Here is a 12,353-nt window from a genome sequence, read left to right on the forward strand (position 1 = left end):
GGGGGGGGGGGGGGGGGGGGGGGGGGGGGGGGGGGGGGGGGGGGGGGGGGGGGGGGGGGGGGGGGGGGGGGGGGGGGGGGGGGGGGGGGGGGGGGGGGGGGGGGGGGGGGGGGGGGGGGGGGGGGGGGGGGGGGGGGGGGGGGGGGTGATGGAGGGACCCTGGCCTGAACATGAAATTGGAGTTACTTTGGTAGCTATATAAGCAAAGAGGAGATGTTTGAAGCATATGATAATCTCAATGTATGACTTCACTGTCATGGATATATTACAGTAAGCATTTTATTTTTCCCATGAAATTTCACAAGTTTCAATAGAAAGATGCACAGGAAGTTGGGTTTGATCTAATTATAGAATTTTTAGGATGGAAAAGTTGGGACACGGAGTAGGGGTTTGAAGGATATCCCTGTGGTTCCAGCACCTCTTGTGGTGCCTGGACACTAGGGTTTGAACCTCACCAGGCCCCCTCCCTTTTTATGCAACAAAAGAAAAATTGAGACATGGAGTAACAGAAGCATTACAAAATATATGAAAATCTTTGGAAGAAGACTCTTATTTCAAGGGGCAGAAAAGCTTTTTTCTTTTTGCCTTTTGTTTTTTTTTTTTTTGTGTGGTGAAGTTTCAGTTGCTTGGAAGCTTTGCTTTGTACTACTGTTGGTATGGGCCTGATGCAACTGGGGTTAAGAGAGGAATTACCTTAAGGCCTCTTGTTATCACCGACTGATTAAATCACATGTTCTGCCACAGTGATTTTGCCAATGAGATTGACTATTGGTTCTCTATTCCAGCTTCATTCATATTAAAGGTATTGCTTCTTTCATGTTCCTTTTGTCTTACAACTTTTGAGCACAATCAGCATGGTGGAAATTGGAAACATAGATGCTCAGTACCTGCACTAAATGGATATGAAGACAATGTGGTTTCGTATTTCAAACTTGTTCTTTGCATGTTTGAAATTTTATCTCCAAATATACAACTAAACTATAACCATGTGGATAATCTATGGCATTAATTGCTATATATTAACCATGAAAACTTGGCATCTTATAAACATCTAGAATTTTTTATGATTATGTGGCATGTATGTATTCGTAATAATTTACTGCAGAACATAATGTGGCCTCTTGCTTGAGCTAGCTTCCTATAGAATGCAATGATTAGCTTACTTCTTAGTCTTTATAGTTCTTAGTTCTGTTTTGTTCTCATTTTACCTTAGTACACGTCCTGTGTGCTTTGGATTTTTGTATTAGTTTTCCTCTATCAATGAAATTTATTACTTATAAAAAAAAAATGCAATGATTAGTTTATGTCCTTATTTATGTATAACTTTCTGAAGGACAAGGCCCATCGATATACTAAAGCTTTAATTGGAAGAGTGTTGGGGCAAGAGAAATGCACTCACATGGAGTTTTAGTTGAAACAAAGACATCATAAAAAATTAAAGCCAGATAAAAGGATTTTACTCGATAATTGTAGATCTCATGGAGGAAAAAGTTACATCATCATATAGAATATAGAAAAGTGAATTCAGCATGTGAATTATGATTCATCTAGTATTGAAACTTTCTTCAGCCATTATTTGGTTTCTTCATCTTGCGATCTTAATGAGGAAAAATGCTTAAACACCTCCCTGAACTTTCAAGAAGTGGCCATAACACTCCCTAAACTTTAATTTTGGCCAATTTACTCCTTGAACTTTAGACACCTACCAAATCAATACCTCTGTTATTCTTCTGTTAATCAACTAACGGTAAAACTCAGTGGGAGGCACATGGGAATAAAAACCAAAGCTGAACAGCCTGAACCATTGAGAGAGAGGGAGAAAGTTTGGGCTCAGTTTAGAGAGAGGGGAGATGATCCAACCAGAAGTCCATAACCACCTCGGTATCCTTTCTCCGGTACCGGAGTTCCGCCGTCATCTCACTGGCTGTTCACCGCTGGTATATTTTTCTCTTTTTTTTTTTTTTTTTTTTTTTGCTGCTCTCTGTTTTTCCAATTCTCCTTCTGCGATTTTTTTTTTTCTTGGTTTGATGGCTGGTTGTGGTGGATTGGGTAGGCTTGATTGTGGTAAAATGCCCATAGATGGTTGTTTTTCCAATTCACTGCTCTTTGTATGTAAAATGCAATGCTTTTTAAGTATGCTACATAGCTGTTTGATGGAATGCCTCAGAGGGATATGGTCATTAGAGGGGTTGGTTGTTTGGTAGGATTTTAGATGGGTTTGAAATTTCTTGATAATAATTCTAGTTTATTTTGATGCATTTCTAATAACTTAATCTTTTTGAGTATATTATTATGATGAATCCGTTGATGAGAACTTACTTTGGCACCATATGGTTGTGAGCTAATTGGTGGGAGAACAAGTTGGGCTACTATTATTAACTGTTTACTTGGCTCTTCTATAGTGAATGTGGTATATGTAGTATATGTAGTGTAGTTGATGGAATTTGGTTGGATCATCTCCCCTCTCTCTAAACTGAGCTTAGACTTTCTCCCTCTCTCTCAACGGTTCAGGCTGTTCAGCTTTGGTTTTCATTCCCACGTGAGTCTTACCGTTAGTTTAATAGCAGAAGTTAACGGAGGTATTGATTTGGCAGGTGTCTAAAGTTCAAGGAGTAAATTGGCCAAAATTAAAGTTCAAGGGGTGTTATGGCCACTACTTGAAAGTTCAAGGGGTGTCTGAGCATTTTTCCCATCTTAATGATAACCTATGGATTGCATTGAGCATGTAGAGGGACTTTGAACCATCATCTACCAGCTTGTGATCTTAATCCAGAATGTATAATGTATAATTGCAGATACCATTATAATTTAAAAGAAGCATTTTGACAACTTCTTTGATTGAAGAACAAGAACCTTTACATTGTCACTCATTATCATGGATCAATTTACTGTTAAGCTGAAGACAAGACATGTTTTGGCGTTTAAAAATGGATGAGATCTAGTTTTTTGTACTCTCATAGACCAACTACAGACTATATGGTCTGAGTATTGGGATGGATGCTGAAGGTTGTGCATTTTACATGAAATTTTGTTTGCATTGTAGAGTTACATGTGCTTCTCTTTCATTCATGTTTTATTATGTGCTAGTTTGAATCAAATGATTTGTTACATGGACTCTTCCAAGTGTGTCACCTAACATAAGCCATTAGGATGTCATTCGTCGATGCTAACTTTCAAACACATGATCAACTTAAAAAATTATAGCTTAGTGCATTCTAAAATCTAGATGTTTGTTTGTGCCAGACTATCTAGACACAAGTTGATCCTCAAGTAATTTAAGGATATTAATTGTATTCATGTGTAATTTAGAGGTCTAAAGCTTGGATCAACCTGACAGTTGAAACTTGCCAGAATTTTAAATGTGCATATTTCCATAAGACAGGGTTTTCTTGTGCTTCTCTATCTGCAACGAACTGACAAACAGTATCATACATTTTCCACGTGACTGGCCTACTGTCTCAATAAGTTTAGCAACAATAGTAATTGGTACATGATGTTGACTTGACGAATGATGAATGGTAGACCAAATTGTTATATAATTGGTTGATGTGGTAATGCCGGTTATGTGTAGAAATATTTAAAAAACTATGTTGACAAGGCTCATGAGGGACTGATGCAAGGTAATACAAACGTATTCAAAATTCATGTGCAGAATGTAATAGGACAAGCGTTATGACAGTATGCATAGTTGAATAGTACATAAATAATTAGTAGGACATAACTTGTCTCAACCGTAGCATTTGTTGGTGTATGTGGTTTGTCGAATGTGTTTGATATGACTAGACTTGATGCAACAGTAACGGATTGATGAAGTGTAGTGCAAAAATTTGCATAATTATTCGCGTGAAGATTATTCAAGTGAATGTGTTTGATCTGACTAGACTTGGTGAAACAATGACGGGCTGGTGAAGTGCAGTGGAAAATTTTGCGTAATTATTCACATGATGATTATTCAGGTGAATGTGTTTGATACAACTAGACTTGGTGTAATAGTAGTTTTATTACATATATGATAATCTAGTAATGAAACCTTTCCCAAGCATGTAATTAAGGAATTCATCCATTCTGTGGGAGCTAATTGCTTCTACGGAAATTGATTACTTTCCAAAGTGGGTGATAAATAAGGCATTTGCATTTGTTCACGTCCATCCATAAAGCTTGTGAGCCATGCCCGCTATTTGTCACCAGAATCAAGAATCTCAATTTTCCTTCTCGTCTGTGGGTTCAGACCTAGTAAGCCATCTCGTTCTTATAGTTGCAAGCCCAATGGCTAGATACGCCTTTTCCATATTGGGCCATAGAATAACAGTTCATGCATCTTGTGCACAAGTCCATGAGCCAACGGATTGGGCTAAACTTAATGTCATTTCAGCATTAGTCATGAATTTGTCACTGTATATCCGATGTGGTAATTTGCCATTTGGACACTCCTTAAACACTCCCCAATGAGTTTAAGGATACACTCAATTTCAGATCCAACTAATTTGTCAAGTTAGTGCATAATAAGTTTAGCGTCAATGATGTGAAAGTAATGTAGCTCTCCTCATAAGTTTATAACTAAGCAAGATGTGAAATTGAGTGTAAAATTGGATGTGTATGTAGCATTCTTAAACACTAATACAAGGTGCTACCTATAGCATCATCTTGAAATTAGTTTAGCCTTTCTCTGCTCCTCAAAAACAATGTGATGTGTGAAATTGAGACTGAATCAATCCGTTGAGTATGCTCATAATGGATTCAACCTAGTTTATAACAGAGAGTTGCTTTTCTTGCTTTCAGACAAATAATTGCTCCATAACTTTTCATAACTATATATTTCAAAACTATAAATATTTATTGTATAACCAATAGGTGAGTAGAGTGTACGTGTGGGTGTGGGTGTATAAATGTGAGTTATAGATGAAAAACGGTCTTAATCTCTCTTTACCAACTCTTCGTAGGTTCTTAAGTGGTGGTTTGTATGGCTTACTTTTAGAGTGTGCCACAAAAGTGCTTTAAAAGCTTTAAAGCTCTTTTAGCAGTAAGAGAGAGCTTTAAAGTGTCTGAGAATGAGTTTTCAGTTACAACTCTTTTAAGCAAAAATTTAGAGCTACAAATACAATGGCTTGACTTACCTCCAATGATAAACTTAACTTTAAAAACATTTCACTGTTCATGCTTTATAAACCTAGAACTTTAAAGCATTATTTTATGTAATTTGCCAAACACAACATTAAAGAGCTTTTTGGATAAAGCTTTAAAACTCTACATCCTATCCAAATGTTCACTAAAAAATAAATTTGCTGCTTTTAGGAAAAGACTCAATAATTCACCTTTTTTGTTTCATAAATCCAGAATTACAAAGTACTATTCATTGTACTTCGTCAAACACTCACAAGTCACAACCTTTATATTACAAAAGCTCTACTTTCTAGAGTAATGTTAAACGAACCCAAAGTAACAATCTAGGAAACAAAACGTGATTAGTCATTAAAGGCAAATTAACAAAGTAACACACATCATATGATTATGGGTTGACCTAGTCATTAAAGGCAGCAATTAGTGTGGTCATGACTCATGAGTGTGCCACAAAAGTGCTTCAAAAGCTTTAAAGCTCTTTTAGCAGTAAGAGAGAGCTTTAAAGTGTCTGAGAATTAGTTTTCAGTTACAACTCTTTTAAGCAAAAATTTAGAGCTACAAATACAATGGCTTGGCTTACCTTCAATGCTCATGTGCACGAAAAGAGATATAAGCATATCACGTGTCCTAAAATGACCACATTTTGGCCCGGTTTCCAATTTAGTGCACAAAATGTCAAAAACACTATATTGAAACTTAACTTTAAAAACATTTCACCGTTCATGCTTTATAAACCTAAAACTTACCTAAAACTTTAAAGCACTATTTTATGTAATTTGCCAAACACAACATTAAAGAGCTTTTTGGATAAAGCTTTACTATTAAAGCTTTAAAAACTCTACATCTAAAAAATAAATTTGCAGCTTTTAGGAGAAGATTCAAGAATTCACCTTTTTTGTTTCATATATCCAGAATTATAAAGTAGACAAAAATGCAAAATTGACCCTCTAAATTTCATCTTTTTTATTTTAGTCCTCTAACTTTCAGTTTTGTCAATTTAGTCCTCTAGCTTTTAATTTTTGTCAATTCAGAGTTCCATTACAACTCAGTTATTGCTGCTGTTAGAACCACTAAAACAACGCCATTTTGCATGTGGTTTTTATTTTTTATTTTTTTTATTTTATATAAATTCGAAATTAAAAGAAATAAGAAAAATTTATTAAAAAAAAGAAAAAAAAAAAAAAAAGAAGAAGAAGAAGAAGAAGAAAACATTAAGGGGAACGGCGTCGTCGTTCCCCTTCTCCTAAATCAAACAAAACAAAGGACCCAAATCAGCCTCCACGCAATTAACTAAGGCAAGTAATGGACTCCATTGAAGTTTTTGTCTTTTCTTCTCAATAGCCAAACCAGAGCATGGTATTGGCTATTGTGTTCTGAGTCTGTCTCTTTTTATTTCCAGAATTTGTTTCATGGTTAAACTGAAAATATTGCACACCATCTGTTGGATGAAAAGTAGGAACGAGTTCTATGTTATTCTATTGCTTGTTGTAGATTTTTTTTTTTTTTTTTTTTTCCATTGTATACAATACCCAAATAGTTAAACAAGATTCTTGCTTTGAATTGATGTTATATGGATTAAATTGTTTTGGGTCCTTTGTTTTGTTTTGATTTAGGGGACGTCGTTCCCCTTCATGTATTTTTTTTTCTTTTCTTTTTTTCCAAAATTTTCTTATTTCTTTTAATTTTGAATTTAAAAAAAAAAAATGCAAAACAACGCCGTTTTAGTGGTTCTAACAGCAGCAATAACTGAATTGTAACGGAATCTTGAATTGATAAAAATTGAAAATTAAAGGACTAAATTGACAAAATTAAAAGTTAGAAAACTGAAATAAATTTTTTTTTGTTAAAAGGTAAAAATTAGAAAATCAGTTTTATATTTTTGCCTATAAATTACTATTCATTGTACTTGATCACACTCACAAGTCACAACCTTTCCTCTCAAAAAAAAAAGTCACAACCTTTATATTACAAAAGCTCTACTTTCTAGAATAATGTTAAACGAACACAAAGTAACATCTAGGAAACAAAACGTGACTAGTCATTAGAGGCAAATTAACAAAGTAGTACATATCATATGATATGATTATGGGGTGACCTAGGCATTAAAGGCAGCAATTAGTGAGGTCATGACTCATGACACGTCTTCTGGAAACAAAACGTGACCATATTTTCAATGTGACCTCCCAAAAAAACAGCTATTTATTTAGCATAATGACAAACTTGAACTTTCCACACGTACGTGTATTTAATTTTCCCTGGACTAGGTCTTGATTCTTGAAGTCTTCCTTTGTACACAGCAGGGGAAAATATAAGTCCTCACAATCAGGTCCCTTTTGTCTTTAAATGCTCATCCAAAAATTCCTACATATGCATGTACTGATTATCTTATGAGAAAATATAAGGCCACGCTATTTGGTGTCATGACTTTGTCACAATTTTAATTTGACAGATTCTGACTGATAAAGGAAAAGTAATGTGTCAATATGAAAGTAACAAATAATCTGTCACAGTCTGTTCCATAAAATAATCATGAAAAAAAAGTATGGGGATAAGTTTATGGTTACAAAATATTGTAACTCTTATGTTGTTGATGAATGGGTGAAGTCTGTCCCTATTCATCATTGGAAATGTATAACTCTTATTTAGTTGATGAACGTGTCCTCTGTCACTGTTCATCATTGGAAATGTATAGGTATGGCCCTCAAAGCCACCTATTTTCTCTAGCATTAAATGCCTATTTATTCTTCTAAGCTAAACTCAACTAACTGGTGCATGAATCAAACCACAGACCAATTCATCACAGAGGACTTGATTGCTGGCGGGTCACGGGTTTTATTTTCTGCAGATTGGTAAGCTGGAGTCAATGCTGGCTGACCCCCAATATGATAGATGCCTTGCAAGTTGCCTCAACATCGTACATGGACTGTTTTGGTAGATATCAAGTTAATGTAGTTGTGAACCTTCAACAAGTACTTTTTTTTGTTTTATATTTTCTGAGCGAGGTAAATAATATAGAGATCTCATATGTGTTTTTACGTGGATTCTTATTCTTGAAAATTCATAGAAATTATGTTAGTATAATGATTAAATGATCCTTAATAGCTTAACTTTTAGAAAGATTGGTAATTTATTTTAGAATTAGAACAAGTCGTGTTCAGTTTTAATCTATTTTCATTCTACCTCCTATTAAAAAATTGAAAATCTCACGCCTTTTGTGATTAAATTCACTATTTTATTTATTTATTTATTTATTATTGTTATTATTATTTTGGTTGAGAAACAAACACACACAAAAAGGAGAGAGAGTAAGGTTCTAACACAAAGTCTACAAATGAAGGACAAAACTTGTTAATATAGTTTTGCCATATTCATGCCTTAACCCCAATTGAAAAACAAGACCATTTTACAAGAAAGGCAGCACAAGAACTTTTAACTTGACACATCTGATATAATCATATAATACAAACACAGATACATCGTGTATTCATGACATGACTAGGATGAAGAAACATGAAAAGAAAATGCAAAAATTCAATACAATGAAGACTTCACTTTTTGCGAGAACTTTGCAATATTCTTGGCGAGCCATTAAAGAGATCCAAGATATAGTTCTGCAGATCATCGGGAGAATGCCTGATATACTTCTCACTGATACTGGAAGACTTTCTCCCCATAAAACTCCTATATGCATGGATTACTTTCTGCGAAGTTGAAATTTGTAAATCTTCCCGGAGCTCAGGATCTGGTATAGACCACCCTGTCTGGTTCTTGTATACCTCCTCAAAGGCAATTGTGAAGCCCCTAATTGCCTTTGAAGCTGAACATAACCCTGGACCATCACCATCCTTGAGAAAAGAAAGGACTGAATTCCAAGTGGCTCTCTCATAGCTCATTGCATGCTGCTTGTACTTAACAATATGCTCTTTGATCCATTCATCACCAAAGAAAAGCCTGAGTTCACCGGACTTAACCTTTCGGACCATGTAATGCAAGTTGTTCATTAAAAAAATATGCTGCAAAACACCATCCTTGTAAAGCTTGGATTTGCTATCGAGGTTGGATTCTAGAGTAGCTGTGATTGACCGAAAGTGGCATGCCATTTGACAATGTGTGATAGAAGAAACGCCCTGTCCATTCACTGGCTCAACAACTGGATTTGGATCAGCTGCTTCTTGGTCCTTGAGAAGCACATTGAGGGTGTTGCAGTACATGGTAAGGGTCTTGATGTAATTCATGACATACTTAGTGAGGGGGTGTATCCCACCGCCTAAAAAAGGCCTTGTTGATGCATTAGTAGCAATGGCATTTCCAAATTTCAAGAATGTTGCCCTCCCAAAATCACCCAAGCTCCTTAGAAGCTCATGGAACTCAAACCTAACTGCAGTACCAGCCTCTTCCGAGAATAAAGCATCTATATCCAGAAGATTGTCTGCCACAACTTCATACATGTCAAGTAAGCGAAACAACTTCTCTGGTTCATGTGTTCCCATAGCTATGGCCTCGCCAAAATTCAAAAGGTGCGCCAAGAAACCCTTTGATATCTCAACAAAGCATAATGGATTAACAAATCCATAGTCTCCCAAAATCTGGTCACAGAGCTGTTTCTCACTTGCAAGATACCGGATGATGATATTCATAGCACGAACCCATTTTTGGATCTCGTAGTTCAAGCTACTCCACTCCATTTTTAGCACATCCTCAATGCTAAATTTTTCCACTTTTAGAATGACCAAGTACTCCTCTAATGCATCTCTCCGGACTCTAATGAAAGCCTGGCAGAACTCCTGATCATAATTCACACCAAACATAACATTTGCAATGGACTTGAGATGAGGAATTACTTGTGGACGAACCAAATCAAAATTATATTCGTCAGATTCTTTTCCACTACTATTTCTTTGCAGCGCTTCTTCAGATGGTATGTCCTCGACTGAAACAAAGGATTCGTCATACAAAACATCCAATACACAAGATCGAAAAGACATGTTTTTAGGCTGAAAGAATTGCTTGTGCTTAACAAGAATGTGTATTATCTCTTTCTCAAGCCTTGACATTGCCATCTGCAGAATGCTGTCAGCTCGGTTAAGAAGTTCCTTCTGTTTCCCATTTCCATTCACAGACAAGCTCCGTAAACCTTCAATCAATGCTTGAATTTCATCAATAGCTTTCAAAAACTCAGAAACTTCCAAGGGATCAAACTCATCAGAGTCCCATAATAATGATTGATTTGACTCCCAACCCCTGATCTTCTCCTCAGCATATTTGAGCTGCTCCTCAACCTCTCTGAATCCTGTACCCCTACTTTCAGTAGTGAGTACAGTCATGGCAGACAAGTGGCTGTCAAGCTGTGAGAGGATTTTCCTCAAATCATCATCAAGGTTTTTATTTGCCTCTAGTGCCTTGACTATGTGCTGAGCTGCAGCAATCACATGTATTTCTCCTTCACGAGGAGAAAGTACAGAGCTAAAATCCGACATAACAACAAAAATGAAATAACCAAAGAAGCAGAGCACCTAATCAAAGCTTCAAACAATCCCCAAACCAGAAGCTACCCTCTTAATCTGAAAGGACTCAAATCACTTGGTATGATGGCAAGTGCCTTCCACCAAAAGTGACAAGTCACAAGTTAAAGTCCGGGAATTAGCCTCTCCAAAAAAAAAAAAAAAATTTGGGGTAAGTCTGCTTATCAATTACCTCTCCTAGACCCTGCAAAAATAGGAGCTTTGTGCACTAGATACAACCTTTTTTTTGTACAGGCACTAGAAAAGGCATGCATGTATTCAATTGGATAAGCTTAAGCCTCCACTCAAGTTTGCAAATCTGATAAGAACAGATCAAGGTCCAGTTAATTCAGCCTATACAAAGCCAAAAGAGAAGGAATACATCAGATTCAGATCATTTCACTTCCAAAAACTCAACCAAGTTGTGATGTTATATAAAAAGGAATTGGAAGATAAGAGGCTCTATAAAGGAAGCAGTATATTGATTCTGTACAACTAGACTACTGCCTTAAACAACACCCAAAATTGAAGTAAATTGATAGACCAAAAACATGGGTACATGATGCAATACATGATCAAGGCTGTAGTATAGCTGAACTTTCCTGGAGCCACAAAGCTCAACAATGGCTTTCAAGAAACCTCTTAAGAACAAAATCAGAGACTTGAAATCTAGTAAAACTTGCAGTTTACTTCTACTGTTTCTTTTTCTTAAACCATCTCAAGCTCTTTGCCATAATCGAATCAAAGCCTTAAAATTTAGCCTGATCAAACAAAAATGACCTCTAGACCAAAAGACCCAGACACGGATTTGGTCTAAGAAACAAATAGGGAAGTCATAACTCAACTAAAAAAGTTTGACCTCCCTGGTAAAGAATAATCACAAACCTTACAATATAAATTCACAGAGAACAAGAAGTGAAAATCAAACCTTGGAGTTGAATTCTGAGCAAGAACAGCTGTAGATTATGTAACACAGAACAAGACCAACTAGTTCTGGATTGAAACAAAACAAATAGTAGTGATTAACGCGTTTCCTTTGAGCAAAAAAATGCTGTCTTTTTCCTGAGAAAATGAAAGAAAGTGAAAGAAAATCTGGGTTAGGAAGCAAAATAGAGGGTGAAATGGACAAATGGGGAATCAAAAAGGTTGAAAAACTATGAGAGAAATGAAACTGAAACTTCGTGGGGTTGGAATTTAGGAAGTCTTTGTTGATGTGTGGTAAGCTTTTCTTCTGTTCAACTTGTATCAACAACTTTATTATAAACAATATTGTGTACATCTGAAGGCGTGGTTTTGACTCTTGACCCTTAGTACTTAACGAACAAGAAACCTTGACTGTGCTTGCCGGCCGTAGATTATGTAGGTTGACCTATCAAAGTCCACTCCAACCAATACATTCATTCATGTGTATTGTAGCTTTTGTACATATTGTAATGTTTCCTTAAAAATACAAATTAAGCTTTCCCTCCCATTACTGAGACTTTGGCCGTTAAAAACTATAGATTTGGTTGCAGAATAAAACAAACTAAAAACTGTTAAAAGAGTCTTGTCTTTTATTCGCCTTAGCTCGTTAATTTATTTTAGTGTAAGAACTTACCCTCTTTTTTTTTTTTTTTTTTTTTTTTACTATATATATTTATTTTTCAAAACACTTTATATCATATTATATTATTTTAGTGTAAGAACTTACCCTCTTTTTTTTTTTTTTTTTTTTTTTTACTATATATATTTATT

The 12,353-nt window shown here is 35.8% G+C and overlaps 1 protein-coding gene and 1 long non-coding RNA gene across 4 annotated transcripts; one reads left to right on the plus strand and one right to left on the minus strand.

Moving 5' to 3' along the window:
• The first annotated feature begins 1,303 nt into the window (after positions 1-1,303).
• On the plus strand, positions 1,304-3,110 carry LOC136071418 (uncharacterized). The gene is made up of 2 exons (XR_010632724.1): positions 1,304-1,937; positions 2,595-3,110. It is a non-coding gene; the product is annotated as an uncharacterized LOC136071418 (long non-coding RNA).
• A 5,334-nt stretch (positions 3,111-8,444) lies between these two features.
• On the minus strand, positions 8,445-11,878 carry LOC112005081 (exocyst complex component EXO70E2). Of its 3 annotated transcripts, XM_065782678.1 has the most exons (3): positions 11,548-11,878; positions 10,813-10,973; positions 8,445-10,717 (listed from the first exon to the last, which is right to left on the minus strand). In XM_065782678.1, the coding sequence occupies exon 3, from the start codon at positions 10,593-10,595 to the stop codon at positions 8,667-8,669; it is 1,929 nt and encodes a 642-aa protein (XP_065638750.1). In that variant the 5' UTR covers positions 10,596-10,717; positions 10,813-10,973; positions 11,548-11,878; the 3' UTR covers positions 8,445-8,666. The 3 variants fall into 3 exon arrangements, with proteins under 3 accessions (XP_065638750.1, XP_023893100.1, XP_023893099.1); XM_024037332.2 differs by having other exon boundaries at positions 8,445-10,938; XM_024037331.2 differs by having other exon boundaries at positions 8,445-10,973.
• Between the last annotated feature and the right edge of the window lie 475 nt (positions 11,879-12,353).

Source organism: Quercus suber, unplaced genomic scaffold, assembly GCF_002906115.3.
Source record: "Quercus suber isolate HL8 unplaced genomic scaffold, Cork oak 2.0 scaffold_310, whole genome shotgun sequence".
In the NCBI taxonomy this organism is placed as follows: Eukaryota; Viridiplantae; Streptophyta; class Magnoliopsida; order Fagales; family Fagaceae; genus Quercus; species Quercus suber.

Excerpts from the sequence above, each read along its gene's own strand:
- LOC112005081 (XM_024037332.2), bottom strand. The coding sequence starts at position 10,595 with ATGTCGGATTTTAGCTCTGTACTTTCTCCTCGTGAAGGAGAAATACAT.